The sequence below is a fragment of the Natrix helvetica genome, assembly GCF_964273705.1.
Source record: "Natrix helvetica genome assembly, chromosome: 2".
Lineage (NCBI taxonomy): Eukaryota > Metazoa > Chordata > Lepidosauria > Squamata > Natricidae > Natrix > Natrix helvetica.
The window spans coordinates 251,287,806-251,313,337 of record NC_138552.1 but is presented as its reverse complement, the minus strand read 5'-3'; the positions used below and the strand labels follow the sequence as shown (position 1 = coordinate 251,313,337).

At 38.9% G+C, this 25,532-nt stretch overlaps 1 protein-coding gene across 2 annotated transcripts in view; it reads right to left on the bottom strand.

Moving 5' to 3' along the window:
* The window catches only part of EPAS1 (endothelial PAS domain protein 1), a 115,431-nt gene that overhangs the window by 37,335 nt on the left and 52,564 nt on the right, over positions 1 to 25,532 (bottom strand). For both annotated transcript variants that reach the window (XM_081940767.1, XM_081940766.1), the window contains exons 2-3: positions 20,109 to 20,299; positions 2,077 to 2,228 (exon numbers count right to left, since the gene is read on the bottom strand). In XM_081940767.1, the coding sequence (XP_081796893.1) occupies positions 2,077 to 2,228; positions 20,109 to 20,299 (343 nt within the window). The remainder of the gene's footprint in view (positions 1 to 2,076; positions 2,229 to 20,108; positions 20,300 to 25,532) is intronic.

Here is a 25,532-nt window from a genome sequence, read left to right as displayed (position 1 = left end):
GGTCCGCCGATTTGCAGAGCTGCCAGCATAGTTGAACAGCGAGGAGGTTGGGGAGGAACATGGGCCAGTCCTGGAGTCTGGGGAAGGCTTGGACGAGGGCTCTGTGTCAGAGACAGAGAGGGGGCCAGGGCCATCTGGGAGTTATATGCTGCCTCCGGAGCTGCGGAGTTGGACAGCAGCGAGGCAGAGGAACAGGTTTCCCTGTTCCCAGTGCGTGTATGCACAGAGCTGCCAGAAAGCAAGAATAGTTAAGACAGAAGGGACGACTTGGGAGTAAGGCTTGGAGATGATTGGCCCCTCCCATAGAACATAAAGGAGGAGCAAAGGCATGTGAGCCTTTGCAGGAAGCAACTTGGTTCATGGTGGTCAGATTACCTTCTGAAGCTCCATTTTGACTCTTTGCTCCATGTGGTCTTGCTAAGCTAATTGGCAGCATATCAAGAAAGATAAAGGTGGGTGCTTATCAGCCTTATCCCGAAGGACTTTGGCAACGTACTGTAAGACTCTTTACAACTATATAGGACTCATTATGGGCTGTGAATGAACATAATTCACAGCCTTTGAAATAAAAAGAGGGTTTTTGGGACTAAGTATGTGCTTTTTACTGTCTCAGGAAGGCTAGGTCAGAACATTGAGGTTGACTCAGCAGGAGCAGATGTGGGAGGAAATAGATGATAAGGACCAAATCCTTGTAGAATTCCCAATTTGAGGATGCATCAGAAGCTTTGGAGCATTTGAGCATGGTGTTTCTTTAGACGCAAAGGCACACATACCCATAACAGAATTATACAACAATCTGGTCCCAATTCCCATGGTACTCCCATTCCAGATGGAGATTAAAACATCAACTGAACTCCAAGAAAAACATGAATCTGGTCCATTAGATACCTGGAACATTCTGATCAAATAATGCCCTTCTTCCTGCTGAAGGAAGGGGCAGCATGTTAGCTAAAAAGCAACCAGACAGTCATCTGATTCTTACACAGGACTGATGCTAACATTCTCCACTTTCAAATTATGTTGTAACTGTCCTGAGATAAAAAGCAGATCTAGCACATTATTACCTCCGTGCGTTGGGCTTTCAGTAACTTAGGTCAATGTATGGCAGTCATGGTAACCATGTGAACTCCTGTGTTAATGCCAGAAAGAAAATTTAAAAACTGCCAAAATAACCAAGCTTGAAGACTCCATGGATATCTCAACCTCGGGCAATGAAGTTGCTGCATAGCAGGAAGTCCAGAAAGCAGCAATATATCCACCTGTTTCCTAGACCCCAATTTCGATCACGGGGATTCATATTCAGTTACCTGGAGTGCAAAGCCTCTGAAAACCATTAGGGCTTCCTGAATGACAACTGCTATTTCATCCCCTCTGCTCAGGGATCACAGCTAGTTCTAAATTTGAAATCCATCTGGGTATACTTCAGAGAAAAAAAAATACTTCTCTTCAATCCCACCCTTGTCTCAGTTACCTATGCCACATTGACTGTCTCACCCATGATAAGGTCATGAATGAGGAGTATTGCTACCACCACCCTGGCTTTTAACATTACCATATGTAGACCAGGGTTGATCATCCTGTGAACAGGGTTGTACAGACTTGCCCTTATCAATAATACGTTCAACCTCACCCAAATCTTTAGTTGAACTCTAGACAATAATGGGAATCAAAACAAATCATCAATGTGAATTGAAAAAAGATAGGGAGCCAGAAGGAGGGTGCATGGCTGAATCCTACCTGTACAAAATATCTCACACCCTCTATCCAAACCAGTAGTATGATTTATTGGGCAGATATATGCGTACAAATCCCTATTCTTCTACACTACACAGCTATATACATAGAACTTTTATGGCTTCAGGGCATCTTCTTGTGTCTCTAATCCTACACAAATGCATCTTCATGGAACAATGCTGCATATATACCAGAACAGGTATTTTTTGTCTCTCTGAGATATATAGAAAATATTTTGTTCAATCTTATTTTTTAAAAAAATCCTTTACCAAGAGCAGAATATGAGAAGGAGCAGAGAGTCATATCCAACGTGTATGAAAAATGAGTAGATAAAACTCTTACCTGTGTCAAGCCCATATATTTGCTGATGTTTTCAGATAAAAAGATCATGTCTCCATCCTGTGTGATGACAGTGATAAAACCCTCTAAAGCTTTCAGGTACAAGTTATCCAGCTGTTGATCTGTCTCAATTCCTCTCTCATTGTGGGTGCAGACTGCAGGCATAGGTTGTGGGAAACAGAGGCGAAAGAATGTAAAATGAGAAAGATAGTAAGCAATTAACAACCAAATCCTACTGATCCATCCCTATATATAATAAATACATAATTTAACTAGAAAGTAATAATACAGTCATTTTAAAGTAATGGTAAATTAGACAGTGAGACATTGAATCTTATGCCCAGTTAGCAATAAATCCTATAGAAGACAGTGGTCTGTAGTGTATATTCAATTAAATATACATATAAGATAGCACTAGAAATAGGATATTGTCTACTTATTGCATAGGAAGGAACATCACCCAAGATATTTAAAGATATTTATATAGAAATTACATGTGATAATTAATATACTGTAGTAGGATATAAATTTTGAAGTAATTCCTATAAATTCAATGCTCAATAAATCTCAATATATCAATCTCAGATTTTTAACAGATGGACTTTGTTAAGATGCTAATTGTTAATGTCAGGGAACTGTAATTCTTTGATCTCTGTCTTCAAGAAAACATCTTGCCTGATATAGTTGCTGGAAAAATACATACATTGTAAGAACATTATCAGTAACATTATCCATTGGCAGAAAAAATGGGATAATTCTAGAGTTTCCCTATATAATCCTCCCCAATGTTGATGCAATTACCGTACTTACTATTTTAGCAGGATTAAACAAACACAATTGTAGCATGTTTCAGTACCATATATGTAAACCAGATGTTAAGTCATAGTAACCCGAACACAGAATCATTACAGAAAAGAAAAATAGGTTCAGGGCCATGACTTCCCATTTTTAGCTTGTCATTTCTACCTTTTTATTAGTTTATAATATAAAATACAAAAATACAAAAAGGGAAAAGCAGGGGAGGAAAAAGAGAAGAGAAAAGTGTAGTGAAGAAGTGAAAAGGAACGAAAAACATTGACTTCCGACTCCTTTTGGTGCATTAGAAATAAGAAATAATATCGAACCTCAACTTTTTACTTTTATATAATAGTATAAACTAGCCACTTCTATAACAGCAAATCTATATAATCAGTAAAACCCAAAATCAAAGTTTTATTTTTTTCCACCTCAAGCACAAAGTTGAGAAGTGATTTCCAAGTTGAAGCGAAAGTACTTGTGTTTTTTTTTCTTTTATCAAAGCAGTGAATTTAGCCCTCTCTGCTAACTCCACCATCTTTTGCAACCATTCACCCATTGTGGGCATTAAAGTGTCCTTCCATTTTTGTGCATAAAGTAATCTTGCTGCCATCAACAAATGTAACATCAAAGTTACATTCCTTCCCCCAAGTCTTTTTCCATTAAATCCAAGAGAAAAGTTTTAATTATTATTTTCATTCCTTTTTCATTTTGCCAGCTATTAATTCTTCCTTTTCTTTTATATTTGTCTTTTATTTTTCTTAACTTTGCCTTTTCTTGTTGACACATACCTACCATCTATAGCAGCAAACAAATTGATTCTGTTTTAGTACACTTTAGAAATGCAGAGAAACAAGTATTATGAGCTAGGAAGACTTTGTTACAAGTAATCACTAGTGACCAATTTAATAGGGGGCTTAAAGGTCACCACTGTTTTTGATCCTTAGCCCTACCCTCTTATTTTGCAACATGGGGATACCAAAATGTGCATAAGAGCAGGGTAGGTGAAAGAATTATTGAGAATTGTATTTTCACACAATTACTTTTACATAATGTTTTACAAATAAATATTTCCTATATTTTGATAAAATCAGAAAAGTTTGCTAACATCACTGGTCACAGAAAACTACTTTAATTGCTTCAAAATTAAGCAATCAAAGAATCATTTCCTCCTCCTCCTCCTCCTCCTCCTCCTCCTCCTCCTCCTCCTCCTCCTCCTCCTCCCCCCCCCCCCCATCCCAAATCACATTTGAAATATAACTGAATTTCAGGATCAAACATGCATATCATGTAGAGGGTCTATTCACAGAAGGTAAAGCTAAAGTTTGTTAGGATACCGTCCCTCATCCTGGTTCCACAAAAGCCAATGTTCATGTTTGTTGGGGAGGTTTGGGAAGGGTCAATCAAATTGGGAAAAAGTGCTAGACACTTATATAGCTTTATGTATTATCTTGACTGCAGTTTTAGTTCACTAATGACATTATCTAGTATAGGAAATAAATTTCCATCTCTAGCAAATTATTTTCATTAGACGTTGGTGAAAGATACATGGATACTGCATTCAGTTCTGGTCGCCACGATGTAAAAAAGACTCTAGAAAGAGTGCAGAGAAGAGCAACAAAGATGATTAGGGGACTGGAGACTAAAACATATGAAGAACGGTTGCAGGAACTAGGTATGTCTAGCTTAAGAGAAAGAAGGACTAGGGGAGACATGATAGCAGTCTTCCAATATCTCAGGGGTTGCCACAAAGAAGAGGGAGTCAAACTATTCTCCAAGGCACCTGAGGGTAGAACAAGAAGCAATGGGTGGAAACTAATCAAGGAGAGAAGCAACTTAAAACTGAGGAGAAATTTCCTGACAGTTAGAACAATTAATCAGTGGAACAGCTTGCCTCCAGAAGTTGTGAATGCCCCAACACTGGAAGTCTTTAAGAAGATGTTGGATAGCCATCTGTCTGAAACGGTATAGGGTTTCCTGCCTAGGCAGGGGGTTGGACTAGAAGGCCTCCAAGGTCCCTTCCAACTCTACTATTGTATTGTATTGTATTGTATTAAGTAAGTTAAGAAATCTGGCTATGAAAAGAAATATGGGTACTGAATAAATGTCACCCCTATTCCATAAATTATCTCTCAGCTAGTTACCATGTTCCCCTACTCTTTGTTCAATTTCTTACTTTTGTCTTACTTTTTTTTTGCTAAAAATGCTGTCACTGGGTATGATCACCTCTATTGTAATTTCCTGTTAACTCATTCTGTTGCCAATTATTTATTTATAAAATTTATATAATCACCCATGTTACAAAATTGTCATAAATATGAAGTTATAAGGATGTGGAACTTGACTCTATACCCTGTTTCCCTGAAAATAAGACCTCCCTGGATAATAAGCCCAATCGGGCTTTTGAGCACATGCACTAAAACAAGCCCTTCCCCAAAAAATAAGCACTCCCTGAAAATATTGCAACACAGCAGCAGCCATGAGGTGACCACACTTGCCTTCTCCTGCACCTCAAAAATAATAAGACCTCCCCAAAAATAAGGCCAAGTGCTTATTTCAGGTGTCAAAAGAAAACAAGACCCTGTCTTATTTTGGGGGCAACGTGGCACTATTTTTAACCTTACTTGTGTGGCATTACTACCTTAGGGAAAGAGTTGTGGTAGATATCTGTACCCCTCTTACTCCTCACTTGAGAATGTGAGATACATATTCAATTACAAAAATACCATTGTTAGCACTTTGGGTCCCAAAAATCATCGGGGATCTTTCTAGATTTCTGCATGGATTGGCAAACTATCTGCAAATATATTGGTGGTGTCCTTTGTAAATAAACGCATATGGTCTCTGGAAGGCCCCTTATTTAATAAATATATTATTTCAGGGATACTAAGAATTGGCCCAAGTTTGTATGCTAATAGAGGCACATAGTGGTGCTTTCACAAACACAGGGCAATAATATTTTTTGAATTTGCTGTCCAGGGCAGCAAATTCAGCTAGTATTAATGGCAGCAGTTTGTTGCCACTCACACAATGTGCCACTGGCTTGTGCTTACTCTGTTTCAATCAATGGAACCATAGATAATGGCTGCATGAGCATGTGTCACATAAACACAACGTAAGTGCAATGCTGGACAGCTGCTTTCCCCTCTTTCCTTTGGCCTTTACGCTTTTCTTTTCGCAGCAAGACCTTTCCCCACAACACTACATGTGATGTATTGTGCAAAGGTAATTAGGGATGCAGAACAACTTGCTCAAGGCAGCAGGATGGAAGCATCTTTTGGAGTCTAGCTCCGGAGAGCAGAAGTCAAAAAAGCGAATCTGATTTTCATCTGTACCTGCCATATATGGCAGCTACTTCCCTCTGCCTACTATCACAGCCAGCCCTATGAGAACAAAAAGGAAAGAAATGTGAAGACTTTGGGAAGCAGGAAAAATGACGAAATAGACTGAGAATTTGAAGCAGCTACTGGAACCATTGTCTTGAACCTCAATGCACTTGAGCAGAAAAGGAAACAGTTTAGCTCACCCACCCATCTTGCTTGACTGTGGCTGTAAAATGAATATTGTCTTATGCTGTATTTAAATAATTTCCTAATGACATTTTGCAAAAGTGCCAAATATAGGCTCCTTTTCGGAGAAAGGTATTTACTAAATGAAGGTTGTTTGTTTGCTGTCTGCAGTCAGGTATTAGAGATGTAGGTGTAAGGATATATGTGTTCCAAACAATGGAAAATGGAAGTTGCAGGAAAACTCCAAGCTATGCATATAGAAGTTATTATAAAACAGAGCTGTGGATGGGAACCGCAGGAATTTATTTTAAACTAAGTCAGGCCATTGATTCAGGCAGATGTCCTTTTCAAAATTGCCAGACAATCCACTTCTAAGACTGCCCATTTATTAGTGACTGTAAGGCTTGCAGATAGTTTTAACGATAAAAAGTAAAACAAACATGTTGGGAAGAACAAATCAAATATATTATATTACAGCTGGTACTCTGTGGGACCATTCAGAAAACTAACTCAGAGTCTGCCAGAACAGCCACATCTTAAAGTCCTCCCAGAAGGACAACAGGTTCAGGGCCAAAAGGGTTTTTGGGGCACTGGGCAGTGTACTAGCCATAGCGAGATCCAGTTTGGTGTAGTGATTAAGGCAGGGGTGTCAAACTAATTTCTTTGAGGGCCGGAATAGCATTATAGTTCTCCTCCACGGGCTGGCTGGGGTGGGCGGGCAGCACCCTGCTGGCCAAAATGGGGCACCACATGGATGGTCCCCCTGGGTTGAGTGACATTCATATTCTAAATTAAATATAATAAGCTTTTATTGCACTGTGTTTACTGTTCGTTTTATTTTTTACAATACATTAAAGCATATGATAAAGTAAGAATAACTAAGTCCATGGATGTATTGGAATGGACAGAATTTTTTATTTCCATCACACAGAGAACAAACAAAAATGCAGTATATGTCTGCGTGGCATAGCATTGCTACAGCATTGAAGATAATATTTGGGTAGGAATACATAAGTCACTTGACTTAATAATACTGGAAGGTTGTGCTATATTTGAAAATGAAAGCCTTCTTCACAAGGAAAATTATCAGTTATGGAGAGTCAGTAAAATGCTAATAATCAATATATAACAAAGTCTTGTCTTCTTAGGGGAAAAGTCTACTGTAATATTCAAAGATAATATTATTTTATGCTAAAAATAATCTTTGTAAACAAGTTTTGATTGATTCTTACTGTCAGGATGTGCATGGTTCTAAAAGAGAAGAACATGTTTCCACAGATGCTTGTTCATTTCCTGTACTCCCAACTTTTTAGACTGTAGCTAAGGGTTAATAATCAGATTCTCTGTTCAAAAGTAAATGATTCAATTGCTATCCAAATCTGAAAATCAGATTTAGAAATGTTGTCTACATTTGTGTGCATTTTATTTTATTTAAGTATCACTATGCTAAATATAAAGCTGTTTCGTGGATGGTATCAATCTATTCTCCTTGACTGAAAAGTTCATAAAAATGCTGGAAATATGGGGAAGTAATGTAAAAATCATCAGAACGTTACACACACAAAAATGTGTGTTTCAAGCATTTCCATAAACAATGTTGCACGGCACCAAAAGTAATTCCATTCCTATGGCCGATTTAGCTATGATCAGAGATGGTATTCAGCAGGTTCTGACCAGTTCTGGAAAACCAGTAGTGGAAATTTTGAGTAGTTTGGAGAATCAATAAATACCACCTCTGACTGGCCCCGCCCCCATCTATTTTCTGCCTCCCAAGTTCCAGCTGGTTGGGAGGAAATGTGGATTTTGCATAAAACTGCTGGATAACAAAGATATGGCTGGTGGACCTGAGAAAGTAACCTTCATTCAACTATTAAAGCCAATTTGTTGCACAATCATTTATGGTATTTCTGGATTTGCTCAAAGGCCAACCCTTATATTTACAGTGATGAAACTCTGCAAAGCTTCTAGGTAGCTATTTTCCTTGGTGAGAACTTGTATTATCCCACCTTCCATATTCCATATTCCGTTCTCATTCTTCCTCACTTCTGCAAAGAAGTTTATTCTACAATTGATTTAAAAATATATATATAACACAGAAAATGACAGCCTTGCATCTCTTCCTGAAAGCAACTCTTCTTTATTGAAACACAAACCCTGACTAAACAAATGCATAGAAGCTGAATAAAAATATGTTATGGATGCAGCATGATGTAAAACATTTCTTCATTTTGTCCTATTGGAAAATGAGAAGGAAGAACAGTTTGCCTTGTGGCATTCTGAGTGGATAAATGTTATTTATGGTGAAAGGTATTGTGGGCAAGCTTTAAACTGGTTTTATATGAATGAGGAATAGAAATGGTGACAAAATATGTGGTGCTTAAAGAAATAAATAGAAAAGAGTTCATGCAGGAGATAAATCCTTAATATTTGTAGGAAAATGATATGCTACTAATTGCATTAAATGGGTACTAAAGTTGCTACACAAATTGTTTAGAAAAGTATGTAAATTGTTGGAAACTAATAAAATCTGCTTGAAGAGCAGGTGGCAGTCACAGATAGGAGAAATGTATTGTGTTCCTGGATCAGAAGTCCCTGAGCGCAGTCACTTAGTCAATCAAACCCTAGTCACTGTAATGTACTCCACATGGGGCTGCTCTCTAAGAGCATTTGGCATGGGCAGTTCTTGAGGCCCCTAAAATGGCCATGTTATGCCATTGTTCTGTGAGTTCCACGGGCTGCCAGTTTGATTCCAAGTACAGTTCAAAGTGTTGGTTATTACCTTTAATACAGTCTCGTTCCAATGGGACTGACCCAGTCCACCAGTGCCAGCCGAAGAGTCATTCTTCTGTCCCATTTGTCAAGGAATTCTGGCTGGAAGGGTCCATGGTTCTTCCATGGCTCCTGCCCTTTGTACCCCCTTCTCCCACCTTCCCGGTGACATTTGCTTCTGACCTCCATAAGAATATGACCTCATTTTGACAGATGGCTTAGGCCTCAAACAGGAAAATATCACGCCGGAGGTGTTTGATGGATTAAGAATCAGAATCATAATAGAGCTGAAAAGGACCTTGGAGATCTTCCAGTCCTATACCACTTCAGACAAGAGAAAAACCCACCTCACTCTTACGCATTCTGCTCCCCCCTCCTCATCTTTTAACTGCAATTTTAGTTCTGATTGTAATTCTATTTTATTGTTTTAGAAGTATTTATGTTTTACAGTTTTATAGCTTTTAATGTTGTAATCTGCCCCAGAGTTGCCTCGAGGCAAGATGGATGGCAAATAAATCTAATCAATCAATAAAAATAAAATCTGTATGATGAAAATTACAGACTTTCCAAAGTGTTTTTCCTTTTTATGATTTGCTGGGAAATTAGACAACATAGAATAGTGCTTACCTTATACAGCATCTGATATTAAGTTTTCAAGTAATAGTTTGTGGAGTTTTTATACCCTGGTATAGATGCATGAAATACTGAGAAGAAAAAGAATGAGAACAGCAGAAAGAGGATAATAGAATATACAAACCTGGCCGCTCATTCTTGGAAGCACATTCTTGTTCATCGACATACAACCTCAATTGTCATACAATCTCAATTACTGTTATTCAGAATTAACCCACAGTTCATTTGTGGATTTACTGCCAAATATATGTTCTTGGGCTTGCAGTGGTTAAGTAAATTTGTTCATTTATATAATTTAGAAATTCCTGTGCATTATCTTAGAAATACTATATGCCAGTTTATCCAATATCTGACAAAAATTTGCGTTAATTATAAACAGGATCAGCTGTAGCCCATGCTAGCTTTTTGGCTCTGCTATATACAATTCAGACATCTTCCCTCCCAACTCACTTTTCTGGAATGGCTTTCTATCTGTTTCCTATTCCCCCCCCCCCCCCCATTACTATTACCACAAATAGCCACAGGGCAGAGGGAGTTTCCTCCAGCTGCTGAGAGTAAAGGAGGGAGGGAGGGAGAGAGAAAGACAGAGAAAGAGAGACAGAGAGTGTGTGCAAACGAAAAGGAAAACGAAATGAATTTCAGCAAAATGGGCAGCATAGAAGTTTGATAAATAAATAAAAATGATCCTTCAGAAAAATGACCAATATAACTTTTGTTTACTTAGCCTAAACTGAAAAGAGAAACATTCTCTGGGACTGTCTCTATTAGGGACAGGCAATGTGGTGCCCACAGCCCCTAATGGGCCAGTCAAAACCTCCCTTGAGGCCTAGGAAGTTCCCCACGCAACATGACTTCACTTATTTCCTTTGATGCTTTTAAGTTAAAAATATAAAAGGAAGGAAATATGCTGCAAAACAAAATACCATATTTATTTAAGAATGTCTCAAGGCTTCACATGGGACAATATACATTCTTAGAAAATAAAAATGGGAGAGTCAGCCATGAGAGATACACACACACCTGTCGAGAAAAAATGTAGACACCATCCTGGGGAGTTACTATGGAATATAGCAGGAAGCAATCTCACTATTTTACTTTCTAATTAAAATATGTTTTGTGACCCACCTGGACAGCTATTTTATCAACAAAGTTTCCTTGCTTTTATATTGTTGTTCTAAAGCATATTCTCAAAACTCTAGCCAGTAACCAAAAAGACCATTTTCTTCTGTCTTAGACTATCTCAAGTTAATCGCCTGGTTTATTTGGGGCAATCTAAAATGCTGAGTAGGACAATAAAAAAATAAAAAATAAAAATAAAATGCTGAGTAGGGTTGATTATTATTATTTAAATGGAAGAACACTTCAGAAAACCAGTGCTATAGTTTTAGGTAGGCAAACTGGAAAATCTTCCTGAACGACAAATAAACCACTTCTATGTCATACCAATAAAGCTTCATGAATGTTTCCATTAAGTCAACAGGAGTTCAGCTCAACTTGAAGAAGTTTCTATATGACTTTTCTTTCTTTTACAGACCAGGGTTTGTAAACTCATATGAACATGGGCCTTATCTAAGTTGAGATAAGCCACAAAGAAGAGGGAGTCAAACTATTTTCCAAGGCACCTGAGGGTAGAACAAGAAGCAATGGGTGGAAACTAATCAAGGAGAGAAGCAACTTAGAACTGAGGACAAATTTCCTGACAGTTAGAACAATTAATCAGTGGAACAGCTTGCCTCCAGAAGTTGTGAATGCCTCAACACTGGAAGTCTTTAAGAAGATGTTGGATAGCCCTATGTCTAAAATGATATAGGGTTTCCTGCCTAGGCAGGGGGTTGGACTAGAAGACCTCCAAGGTCCCTTCCAACTCTGCTATTGTATTATTATTGTATTGATATGCATTGTCCAAGGCTAAAATGTCAGAAGTCACTTGAATTTCTTTTGTTTTATATATTTACTTGGTTGAGCAAATTCTAGAAGTTTAACCCTTCATTAGATTTGCAGGGAAATTGGGTACTAAGGAGATCGGTCTTCAGGGACACATACTATCTGTACTAGTTTATGTTCTTCGCTGGTTATTTCTTCCCATAAGAACATCTGAACAAAACTATTCAGATTTCAACACATCAAAGTTGTAGATAGTGTTTCTACAACTGGGATTTTTCGTCTTCGTACATCAAAGAACAAACCCTTGCCCATATCTCCAAACCTTTGTGCTACTTTAGATGGCTACAAACCAACCATCCATAATAGAGCAAATTGATAACTAAAGCAACAGACTAAAAGGCATGACTGTTTAAAAGAAGACATACCAGTAAGTACAATATAAGTAAAACTATGGTACATCACACTATAATATTCCTTCTCTGCTTAAGTGTCCCATTGAGATGCTAAGTGTTGATGGTGAAATTCAAAGTGCTGGCAATTTCTTCATGCATGAGACTTAAATTGGGCCGCTGGATGATCAGAGGATACCTCCAAAGAAAGGGATATCCTATAAAGTAGATCATGTAGCCTAATTTAATGCCTGCATCCATTGGATTTCTGGCAGTTACTCCATTATTAAATGAGCTATACCTCTGTAAAGTATTACAGGGAGGAATACCAGTCAAGCCAAGAACACCAAGAAGAAAATAGGAACAATATTCTACAGCTATTGTTCAGTTAGCTTCCTGCAATAGTAATCTCAGCCAGGGCACCAGACCCCCAGGCTGAAGGTTTCCTTCCCAGCATTCTTGTACAGCCGCCCACTGTGAAAAATCAAAGGGAAATGGGTTACTAAGTAAAGAAGAAACCAGAATAAAGCAAGGTCTGGTATACTGCACTCTTTTGAACTCCAAGACATAGGAATAACATTTCCTATTATGAAATGATAAAAAAGATCATATCCAGACATTTAGGTGGCTTTAGCGAAGCTTACATTTTAGTCTGTGTAGTATTCTAAAAAACAGGAGGATTGCTGAATTATTGTTGTTGTTGTTGTTGTTGTTGTTGTTGTTGTTGTTGTTGTTATTATTATTATTATTATTAAATTTTTGGTGAAATTCACAGCCTTTGGGGTTGGTTGGTAGCTCAACAGCTCGAGTCCTAACCAAGGACCTAGGAACTGTTAAGGTAACATCAGAGGATATAAGCTGTTCCAAGTAGGGTTGTTGTTGTTGTTTTTATTGTTTATTATTATTATTATTATTATTATTATTATGTAGTTAATTTTCACAGCCTTTGGGGCTGGTTGGTAGCTCAACAGCTCGAGTCCTAACCAAGGACCTAGGAACTGTTAAGGTAACGTCGGAGGATATAAACTGTTCCAAGTAGGGTGGTTTTTTGTAGAGTCAGAATTTATTATTATACGATTGTATCACAGCGGCCAGTTGATTCGCCGGATTTGGCATTGATTACTAGTCGGGCCCCACCCAGGGGCCTAGGACGTCGTAACGTATTTTCGTAATATACGTGCAGATCCAAGCAGTGCAGCTTTTTGCATTTGACTGATGGTGATTTTGTCAAGTTTTAACTGTTTTAAATGTAATTCCAGTGCTTTTGGAATAGCACCCAGTGTGCCGATTACCACTGGAATTACCACTGCTGGTTTGTGCCATAATCGTTGGATTTCAATTTTTAAGTCCTGGTATTTCGCGACTTTTTCATGTTCCTTCTCCTCAACTCTGCTATCACCTGGTATTGCGATGTCTATGATTGTAACCTTCTTTTTCTCAACCAGTGTGATGTTTGGTGTGTTATGCGCTAGTACTTTGTCTGTTTGTATACGAAAATCCCACAGGATCTTGACCATCTGATTTTCGGTGACTTTTTCAGGCTTATGTTCCCACCAGTTTGTTGTTGTTTTAATATTATAATTTTTGCACAAATTCCAGTGGATCATTTGTGCCGCAATTTATAATCAGTCTGCGTGATTTTTTTACAGCAGCTGAGTATGTATTATTATTATTATTATTATTATTATTATTATTATTATTATTATTATTATTATTATTATTATTATTATTATATATGAAATGACTTCCCGCTGTTCATTTTGATCAGATAAGAAGCAAACTGTCTTCTTTAATATAATTTTGTTGTAAGGAATTAATATCTGATAGAGCAGATTTTCCCCAAAATATTTTCTATAATCTTACATCCCCCCTCCCTGAAATAAAGTTCTATGTATAATATAGTTATACTTCTAAACCTACAAATCTTTATTACCAGCTAAGGTTTAAACATGAAAACTCTTCCTTGTTTCAAGTAAAAGATTTAACTTAAATAGTATTTTTATAAGGGAATGCTACAAAAATGTGACAAAGCAGCATAAGATATAGACCAAATAATGGAAATATTTTGATTATTTTATTTTGGTAATTCCCATTATTCTCCAGGCAAGAGAATGAAGGCACCAGGTTAAGAAGCCTGGCTTAAAGTTTTCTCAATCTTTTAAAATTTCACCTAAACAGATATTCCTGATTTTTTTAACCTTTTATAGAAGACTGTATTTACAACAGATACTTTGCTTTACTCCATTTATTTTTTTTGTCTTCCTCCTCTGTCTTGTTTTGCATCTACCCATTAGCTAGCTCAAAGTCTGTAGAGATTCTCAGTCATCCAGGTCATGGTTGTCCCAAAGGTGCTTTTCAGGAGGCAACTGGATTTTCTTGTTTTTTCTTTTGAAGACGTTTTGCTTCTCATCCAAGAAGCTTTTTCAGCTCTGACAGGACAGTGGGGAATGGAAGGATTTATATTCCTTGCAGACAGCTGATAATCTGGATCCTTTTAGTGGGTCTACACAGAAACTAGGAGCACTACTCAGGTAACCCTGAAGCCACAGATGAAACTCCAAGTGCTTCAATGATCCTCTAAAAGGATGCAGAGTACAGCTGTCTGAAAGGAATATAAATCCTTCCATTCCTCGCTGTCCTGTCAGAACTGAAGAAGCTTCTTGGATGAGAAGTGAAACATCTTCAAAAGAAAGAAAAATAAAACTAAACTAAACAAGAAAGCTAGTTCATTTGAAAAAGAGGAACCTACAAAATTTCCCATTATGAAGGGACATTATGTCCCACATTCCAGTGAGCAAAGATCTTTTACAGGATGATGCATTTAAATTTCCTCTTCTCCCCTGTCTGCTACTGAACAGGGATTATGCCATTTTAATTACTTAGCAAATGAGGTTTTTTTTTTACTACCACTAGGATAGAGGCTTTTGTGCAAAAGGCCAATATGTATATGAATTATCATTTCCATAATTTTGAGAGTTAGGGTTTACAGCTTTGCAAGCAGCCTCTTTTCATAATTCGGCATCCAGGTTTTTGTTAAGTTTACCCACAGTAAAGTGGAGTCAGAGATTGTTACCATCATATTCACATTTCACATGGTGCTATTCACATTCAAAAAGTCTGAAAAACAAATTTCCCTTGATTTCATCCATTATGGAAATGAATTTGATCTACTTCTAATTTTCTTCAATTTATGCAATTCTGTGGTTTTGTATTTCTTGTCTTGAGGGAAGAAGGAAGGAGGGAAAGAGGGCGGGAGGAAGGAAGGATGGAAGGAAGGAAGGAAATCTTAACAATTCATTTTGGTCACTATATGCTTTATAGTGATTATCTAGACCCGCGCCAGTCCGGCTTCCGACCCGGTCACAGCACGGAGACGGCCTTGGTCGCGTTGGTGGATGATCTCTGGAGGGCAAAGGATGGGGGTTGCTCCTCCATCCTTGTCCTATTAGACCTCTCGGTGGCTTTCGATACCATCGACCATGGTATCCTATTGTGCCGTCTGGAGGGGTTGGGGGTCGGAGGCACCGTGTTACGGTGGTTCCGCTCCTACCTCTCTGGCCGGACGCAATGTGTGTTGACAGGGGAGCAGAGGTCGACCCCGAGGCCCCTTACTTGTGGGGTCCCACAGGGGTCGATCCTCTCGCCTCTCCTGTTCAACACATATATGAAGCTGCTGGGCGAGATCATCTGTGGTTTCGGGGTGGGATACCATCTGTACGCTGATGACACTCAGCTGTATATTTCCACCCCAAACCACCCCAACGAGGCCGTCGAAGTGATGTCCCGGTGTCTGGAAGCCGTACGGGTCTGGATGGGTGACAACAGGCTCAAGCTCAACCCCTCCAAGACAGAGTAGCTGTGGCTCCCGGCTTCCCGGTTCAACCAGCACATTCCATCGCTGGCCATCGGGGATGAGCAATTAGCCCCGGTGGAACGGGCGCGCAATTTGGGCGTCCTCCTAGATGCCCGGCTGGCTATGGAAGATCATGTGGCAGCCGTGGCGAGGGGGGCGTTCCACCAGGTTCGCCTGGTGCGCCAATTGCGACCCCTTTTGGACCGGGAGGCCTTGCGCACAGTCACTCACGCACTGGTGACGTCTCGCCTGGACTACTGTAATGCTCTCTACATGGGGCTCCCCTTGAGGTGCACCCGGAGACTGCAGTTGGTCCAGAATGCAGCCGCGCGGGTAATTATGGGGAGATCGAGGTTCTCCCATATAACACCTCTCCTGCGCGAGCTGCACTGGCTTCCTGTGGCCTACCGGGTGCGCTTCAAGGTGTTAGTCACCATCTTCAAAGCGCTCCATGGCACAGGGCCTAGTTATCTGCGGGATCGTGTCCTGCCCCATACATCCCTGCGACCCATTCGCTCACACAGAGAGGGACTCCTCTGGGTGCCGTCCTCCAAAGAGTGTCAGAGGGCGGTGCCCAGGAGTAGGGCCTTCTCTGTGGTGGGCCCTACCCTTTGGAATGACCTCCCCCCAGACATTAGGACAACAACTGACCTCTGCTCCTTCCATATGAAACTGAAGACCCACCTGTTTCGACTAGCCGGCCTGGCATAAATCTACAGCTTCTCCACGTCTTGGGCATTTTTTAACTGTTAACTTTAGTTTTTAAATTTTTACTGTTATTGGGGTTTTAACTTTTTCTAAGCACTGTAATTTATTTATTTATTTTTACCTCCTCTATATGATACTGTTTTGATTGTTGCTTTTGTACGTCGCCCCGAGTCCCTGTGGGGAGAGGGGGCGACTAACAAGTTCAAATAAATAAATAAATAAATGCTGCATGTTCTTCAAATGACAAACTCATGGTCTTCATGGTGCAATTAAATAAATAGTACTGAAAGTTATCAGGAGAAAAGAATGAAGCAGAAAGAGAATTTCAACAGGAAATCAAAATCAACAAGCTCTGTGGCATAAAAAATGTGAGATAATGGGATGAGCAGAATAATAGCAATCCAGCTCCATACCAACACCAACACCTTTGGATTTCACAGTTTTAATTACAATCTCAAAGAATCTCCTGATCCATTTAAGAGCAAGTTAGAAGTAGTAGTAGTAGTAGTAGTAGTATGTTATGGTATACTAATCTTGTTGAAGAGAAGGGAAGCCAGAGTTTACACATTTTCAATTTTTTCATTTCAATTCTTTCATTTTGAAAGAAAGCATTATTTCTTTAAATTAATTTGTAGCAAATTGCTACTATGGGGGTTCATAATTATATATGGAATTATGGATTATAAATGTGAAATCACCTTAATTGCTCTGTGTTGCTAACTCTCCACTCACACCCAAAGACAAGTATTCTAACCATATCTTTTATAAACACTAAAAGAATGTTGTGGTTTTATTCCATCATTTAAGATCATTATATTCACTTCTTTAGCCCAAAGAACTTTTTTTTTTAAAAATTCCATTTCTTAAAATTTTGGATTCTTTTAAAATGAAAGATATATTTACTAATGAAAACAATGAAATCTAAGACAAGATTGACATCTCTCATTTATTTTAATAGATTCGGTAAGTTTCATTACCTTCAATTAATGTTTAACTATATTCTTTCATTATAGCATATCAGCAGCTGTTTTTCCCCTTAACAGTTGATATTCTTTATTAATAAAACATAAAACATCACATCAAGTGATATATGTTTAGGTCTATTTTTTTCTTTGAATATAAATATATAGATGATTCTGTGTTACCAATCTTTGATTTAGATAAGAGGTCATATTATGTGACACTTAAAGAGAAATTATACTCTAGACATAGTAATGGCCTTCCCTCTTTAATGAATAACATATTATGTTCCATTGATAGGGGAACTATCTTTTGTACCTAATTTTTCTTAAAAACAAGTTTACAAATTCTGGAGTGGTATTATCCAAGTTGTAAACAGAGTTTATGCTGGAAAAAATAACTGAGAACTGAGAATGAGCAAAGGACAAACTTTGAAACTTCCCCCAGAAGAACAGAAAAGTATACAGCGCTCATTTTGTTACTGTTGTAATTCAAACTGTTTAAGTCTCTCCCTCCATTTGATTCATGAGAGCACTTAGCCAAAAGAATGATGCAATCCTTTGATTCAAAATGTTATCCCATTTAAGTTCAAGGCAAAGAATGCTACTTCCAACAATTGGGAGGCTTCTTTTTAAGTACCTGGAATAACTGATTCTTTCAAGAAAGGAGGAAATGGAAAATCAACCATGTTTTTTGTATGTTGGCATTCAATGGAAATCACAGATTTCTAACTCCAGATATGCAATACAGGTATCTCTGCAGCAAGGATGAATTCACGAAGATTTAATTTACTAGCCTAGGTATGGCTCTCTGTTCCACAAAATATCTTATGTATAATGGGTAGCTCATGGATTTTGATTTTTGAATTATATTTGGGGCAACTCCAAAATGGAGTCTTCTACATTTGCAGCCTAAAACTACTTTCTCCAAGCCTTCAGAAATACTAAATTAGCTAGGAATTTTGGGAGCTAAAACCCAAGAGCGAGCCAAGTTAAGGAAGAGTAGCCTAATCCCAGTGTGCTTTCCCCTTCTGATCAGCATTATCAAAGCAACAGTTCAGAAACAAAATAATGATCCTGGGCTCTATTTCCTTCCTAGATAGCTAGGAAGAAAAAGAAATTTGTTTTATAATGGCCATATAATCTTCACTAACTTGGAGTGGCTCACCAAGTCTTTAAACAAGGGCCTTTTCCTATTAAAGATTTCAGTGCCTGATGAATTTCCTAGGATCTTCTACACAAAAGTAAGGACTCTTACCTTTAAGGAATGACACCTGGGAAAAGCAAGCACACAACTATATTTCTATTACACATGTGAGATACAGAAAATTGTTCCAGTGAAAGGATGCTACTTATAACAATACCCTTATTTGCAAATAATCTGACTTATTAAGGTTTACTTTGCTGTTTCAAGAATTTTCATATAATCATAGAGTTAGAAGGAGTTATCCACACCATCAAGTCCAATGTCTATTTGGAGCAAGAAATCAAATTAAATTATCCTGAACATATTGCAACTAACTTTGCTAAATATATTCAATGAATGCTACTATCTCTCCCTTTAACTGGTCCCCCTGTTTAATTATTTTTTCATCTTAAATCCATTATATATAAGGTAGTTAGGCTAGATGTTATAACATAGAGCATTGAGGCTATATTGAATGATATAGTTTGAGAAAGCAAATAAATAAATGATAAATATACAAATTATCACAAATACACATATAAAACCATGATTCAAACAGAATGTGGGCGAAAAATTTCTAAATTCAATTGTTAAAATAAAAATGGGCATACTACTATACTCTTTCTATGAAAATATGTATATATTTCAGTTCACAGAACTTTGTTGAACTGAAAACCATTTTTTTCCTATTTAACACTCCAGATAGTGAAGAAGGGACAGATGAAAAAACCTCTCACACAGGCAGTCATATCGTTTGACCAGACCAAAGCTGTAACAACCACTAGGTATTAAAATAGGGCATGACAAACAGAATGGCTGGTGTTGTGTTATTGTATTGTACTGTTGTATTATTGTATAGACGTATTGTTGTACAGTGATTTGAATTACTATAGATGCTCACAAATATAATTATGCAGAATAATTCATCAAATTGAAGTGTCCTTATTCCTTCACTAAACTGTTGTGATATATAATCCCTAGGCCTAGTGTTTTATTCAGGATTAGGAATTCTGCAGGCCCAAAATCATTTTAATTCAAAATTTCCATGTTTAGTTTTACATATTTACTCCTTATCTGTGTGATAAAATAATGAATTTATTTTCTTATACTACTAAAGCAATATGCTTATTTTATTTATCACATTTTTGACCGTCCCTTTTAGCAGACTAAAAAGTAAAGCCACCTATCAGAAGCTTCTGTCAAAAGGATCACAAGTCTTTGATGACCTTCAGCTCATGTAGGAGGAAATGAATTAAGTTTAATAAATTTAATAAATGGGAAACAAGATGAGCTGCTGTGTCATCAGATAATACAATGCAGTTGACCATAGTTGAAACATTTTTTTCTTACCTGAAGACAACAGCTTGTGTGTCCTTAAGAAACTGATTGCAAGCCTCATAATAGATGCTTTGTCCAGATGTGAGCTAATGTTGTGAGGCAATGGTAGCTCATGGGCCAACTCATAGAATACTTCAGTTTCTTTGCTTCTTCTGCATCGTGCTGCATCCCTTGATTTCTCTTTCCTTCTTTCAGAACTGCTCCTGTGACAATAAAGGAAAAAAGAAATTTCAACTCAAGAAGTATGTTATAGTCATATTTACATACAGGGAGTCCTTGAATTACAGCCACAACTGAATCCAGAATTTTGGTCATTAAGTCATTTCAGTTGAAAGGCAAATGGATTCTGCAACTGGATTCAATTTCACACTCATTTTTTACATACAATAACACAATAGCAGAGTTGGAAGGGACCTTGGAGGTCTTCTAGTCCAACCCCCTGCCTAGGCAGGAAACCCTATATTGTTTCAGGCAAATGGCTATCCAACATCTTCTTAAAGACTTCCAGTGTTGGGGCATTCACAACTTCTGGAGGCAAGCTGTTCCACTGATTAATTGTTCTAACTGTCAGGAAGTTTCTCCTCAGTTCTAAGTTGCTTCTCTCCTTGATTAGTTTCCACCCATTACTTCTTGTTCTACCCTCAGGTGCCTTGGAGAATAGTTTGTTCTCTCTTCTTTGTGGCAACCCCTGAGATATTGGAACAATGCTATCATGTCTCCCCTAGTCCTTCTTTCTCTTAAGCTGGACATACCCAGTTCCTGCAACCGTTCTTCATTTGTTTTAGTCTCCAGTCCCCTAATCATCTTTGTTGCTCTTCTCTGCACTCTTTCTAGAGTCTCCACATCTTTTTTACATCGTGGCGACCAAAACTGAATGCAGCATTCCAAGTGTGGCCTTACCAAGGCATTATAAAGTGGTATTAACACTTCACGTGATCTTGATTCTATCCCTCTGTTTATGCAGCCTAGAACTGTGTTGGCTTTTTTGGAAGCTGCTGCACACTGCTGGCTAATATTTAAATGGTTGTCCACTAGGACTCCAAGATCCCTCTCACAGTTACTACTATTGAGCAAGGTACCACCTATACTGTACCTGTGCATTTCATATTACATATTATTATGCAAATTATTAAGTGAGACACAATGTTATTAAACAAATAGAGAAGACTGCAGTGATCCACCTATGATGTGACAATAGCATAAGTCACTGTGAGAAGGGTCTTCATTTCAAGGACTGCATGTAACTGGTGAATCTGTGCAAACGCCTTTTCTCGTCACAGCTCACACCCAGTCTTGAAACAGAGGTTGACAGTCCAGATCTTGTACACCAGTTCTAGCTGCCATCCTGCGTAGAACTAGAAATGAAAGTTCCTTAATCTGAAAAGTCCATGCACTCATAATCACTTGGTCTTGCTAGGGCTGAGCTTAAGTTTATTCTTGACCATCCAAACCCAAATGGTTTCCAAGTTCAAGAACAAAACTTTGGCAGCATCACTCAGTTGGATGGGGGTTGAAATAAACAGCTGAATATCTACCCTTGAGAACTGATAATGCTAGAAACTTCAGCAGGAGCCTTCTGAACAAAACATTCTATGTTCTGTGGCATGAAGTTATACAATTCTCAGTGCAACCAAGTAAGTGAGGCATTGTACATTAACATTCTGTCTTTACTCACAAATAAAATTATTTTTTAAAAAAACCTCTTCTTTTTAATGATTCAAAGAAGGCTTAAGCTATCTGTGCTTGAACTTACAAACATGATAGATAACAACACAAAGAAAACATTGGCTGCTAAGGAGATACTTTAAGCAATGTTTTGCAGTTAAACCAGTTCTTATTCAACTATTATTATTTTTTGCTTAATTAGAAAGGCCACATCTCATCATGGCAAAACACTCTGTTTATTATCATTATTATTTGTGTTTAAATCTTTCACTACACAAATCCAGGCCAGCTTACAGCAAAGTCATTCACATCTTTCTTTGCTCATAAATATATTACAGTTAAGATGCTTCTAGGAAATTAAAACTTTGCAAACAGTAAAAAGATTTAATTGGCCACAGAAACCAGAAATAGCAGCATTGTGCACTAGTATTCACAAATTTTGCTGCAATAGTTACTGAACATTTGCCTGTAGTTCCATGCACTCATGCGGCAGAAATATGTATCAATCAACAGCATTTTAACATTTCAAATAGCAATGCTTCACAGTGCTTTTCGCTCAGTCTCTAAGTGGCTTATAGAGTAAGCATATTGTCCCAACACTCTTGATCCTCATTTTATTAACCTTGGAAGGATGGAAAGCTGAGTCAACTCTGAGCTCATGGATATCGAACTGCTGGCAGTCAGCAGAATTAGCCTGCAATACTGCATTCTAACCATTGTGCCACCATGGACATGTGGCTAATGGTCCATGAGATGCACCTACCGTAAAGGTGTAGGTGCAGAGTAAACTCATGAGTACAGTAATAGTGGGGGTGAAATCTAAAATTTCCCCCACCAGTTCTGTGGGCATGGCTTGGGGGGGGGGGGGAGGTATCATGTGACTGGATGGGCGTGGCCAACTTTTTTTTCACTTTTTAAAGCATTTTTTTTCCTGCTGGTTTGGGCGAATTGGCAGGAAAAAAATGATTTAAAAAGTGGGGAGGGGGGAGTTTCTGACAATCACGCAGCTCACAGCTGAGCCGCACAATCCTCAGAAGCTTTTATTTTTACTACTGCTTCGCATAACCAGGGACAATAGTCCCTACCGGTTCGGCCGAACTGGGCCGAACTGGGAGGATTTCACCCCTGAGTAATAGGCTGCAACCTGCCATGCTAACCCAGGAAGAAAAGCATATGGCTCAATGGAGACACACCTAAAACTGTCTTTTAATTTGAGCATTCCAAAAAAGTTGAAGTACCAGAAATGCAACGTTTGTCCTCTCAAACAATACAAATGTTTCCCAGTGCAAAGGTATATTTTGAAAGCCCCACTTTTCCAAGTTAAATTAGTTATGCTTGAGATGAATGCAATTTTTATATATAAAATGTACCCATACTGATATATAATTGGAAGCCAGCAAGTTTCTTGAGATTTTTAATTACTTAAATACACATAGCATATACATTTGCTTACAACTGTTAAGCTACTGGAAGCAGAAGCCCAAATGTATACTTACGTGTTACATCAGGCATAAGAAATATAAGAAATTTCTAGGATGGATAAACATTTTCTATTTCTAAATAATAGAAATAATGACCTTCATATAAACACATTGTATTTAAACTCTTGTACCTTAGCTTCATATGAATAATCTATTTGCATATAGTACATTTCCTTCCTCTTTCAAGATGGAAAATTTCATTAAAACTCTTCTTAACTATAATTTCCCATTCAAATTAGGTTATATACTCATAATTTGAAGCTGTTTAATATTCTGTCTTATTGGAAACTTGTAAATGAAGCTTTCCCATTAGGATGAAATAGGAAAATATTTTCAACTTTATGATTTACCTGATCCCTTTACAAAGGGAAAGTGATATGGCTCCTTGAACCTTCAGAAGTCTCATTCATATTATAGCTTGTGTTGGACAACACAAAAATTGTTCAGAGTACAGGTAGTCCATGAGTTACGACCACAATTGAGCCCAAAATTTATATTGCTAAGTAAAACATTTGTTAAGTGAGTTTGCACCATTTTACAACTTTTCTTCCCACAGTTAAGTGAATCATTGCATTTGTTAAGTTAGTAATATGGTTGTTAAGTGAATTTGGATTTCCCATTAATTTTGCTTGTCAGAAGGTCACAAAAACTGATCACATGATCCTAGGGCATTGCAGCCATCATAAATATGAACCAGTTTCCAAGCATCTGAATTTTGATCATGCGACCATGGGGATGCTTCAACGGCCATACGTGTGAATAATAATAATAATAATAATAATAATAATAATAATAATAATAATAATAATAATAATAATAATAATAATAAAATTTATTTGTTAGCCGTACCCTCTCCCGAAGGACTCGGGGCGGCGTACAATAAAAAACATATAAAATACAAATATGGACAATACATACAAAAAATAGACCTATACGTGGAGGAGGAAGACAGATGGATGAAAACAATTAAAATCACAGTTTAAAATCCCCTAAATAAAATCATAAAATTAAAAAACCCGTCAGGAGCGATATCATCAAACTATGGTTGAGCCAGGCCAGCTACTTGGAATAGGTGGGTCTTGAGCTTTACACGGAAGGCGCGGAGGTCAGAGGTAATCCTAATATCCGGGGGGAGGTCATTCCACAGGGCTGGGCCCGCCACAGAGAAGGCTCTGCTCCTAGGCGCTGCCCCCCGGCACTGTCTGGTGGACGGCACCTGGAGAAGTCCCTCTCTGTGTGAGCGAATTGGTCGCAGGGATGTATGGGGCAGAATACGATCCCGCAGGTATCTAGGTCCTGAGCCATGGAGCGCTTTAAAGATCGTTATCAAGACCTTGAAACGCACCCGATAGACCACAGGAAGCCAGTGCAGCTCGCGCAGGAGAGGTGTCACATGGGAGTACCTTGTACTCCCCATAATTACCCGCGCGGCCGCATTCTGGACCAACTGCAGTCTCCGAGTGCATTTCAAGGGAAGCCCCATGTAGAGAGCATTACAGTAGTCCAGGCGAGACGTCACCAGTGCATGAGTGACTGTGCGCAAGGCGTCCCGGTCCAGTAGGGGGCGCAATTGGCGCACCAGGCGAACCTGGTGGAACGCCCCCCTTGCCACGGCTGTCACATGGTCATCCATGGACAGCCGGGCATCCAGGAGGACGCCCAAATTGTGCGCCTGCTCCACGGGGGCAAGTTGTACGCCCCCGATGGCCAGGGATGGGATTAGCTGGTTGAACCGGGGGGCCGGAACCCACAGCCACTCCGTCTTGGAGGGGTTGAGCTTGAGTCGGTTGTCATCCATCCAGACCCATACGGCTTCCACACACCGGGACATCACTTCGACGGCCTCATTGGGGTGGTTCGGGGTGGAAATGTACACCTGAGTATCATCAGCGTACAGATGGTATCCCACCCCGAACCCACGGATGATCTCACCCAGCGGCTTCATGTATGTGTTGAACAGGAGTGGCGAGAGGACCGACCCCTGTGGCACCCCACAAGTAAGGGGGGTTAGGGTCGACCTCTGCTCCCCTGCCAACACACGTTGCGTCCAGCCGGAAAGGTAGGAGCCGAACCACAGCAAAACGGTGCCCCGAACCCCCAACCCTTCCAGCCGGTGCAACAGGATACCATGGTCGATGGTATCAAAAGCCGCCGAGAGGTCTAATAGGACCAGGATAGAGGAAAGAACGTTGGTCTTACCTGAACGTTTTTTTCTGGAGAGTGGAGGGAGGGGTCACTGAAGGGTTATTACAGCCTGATTGGTCCATTTGACTAGAGAAAACTTCTTAGC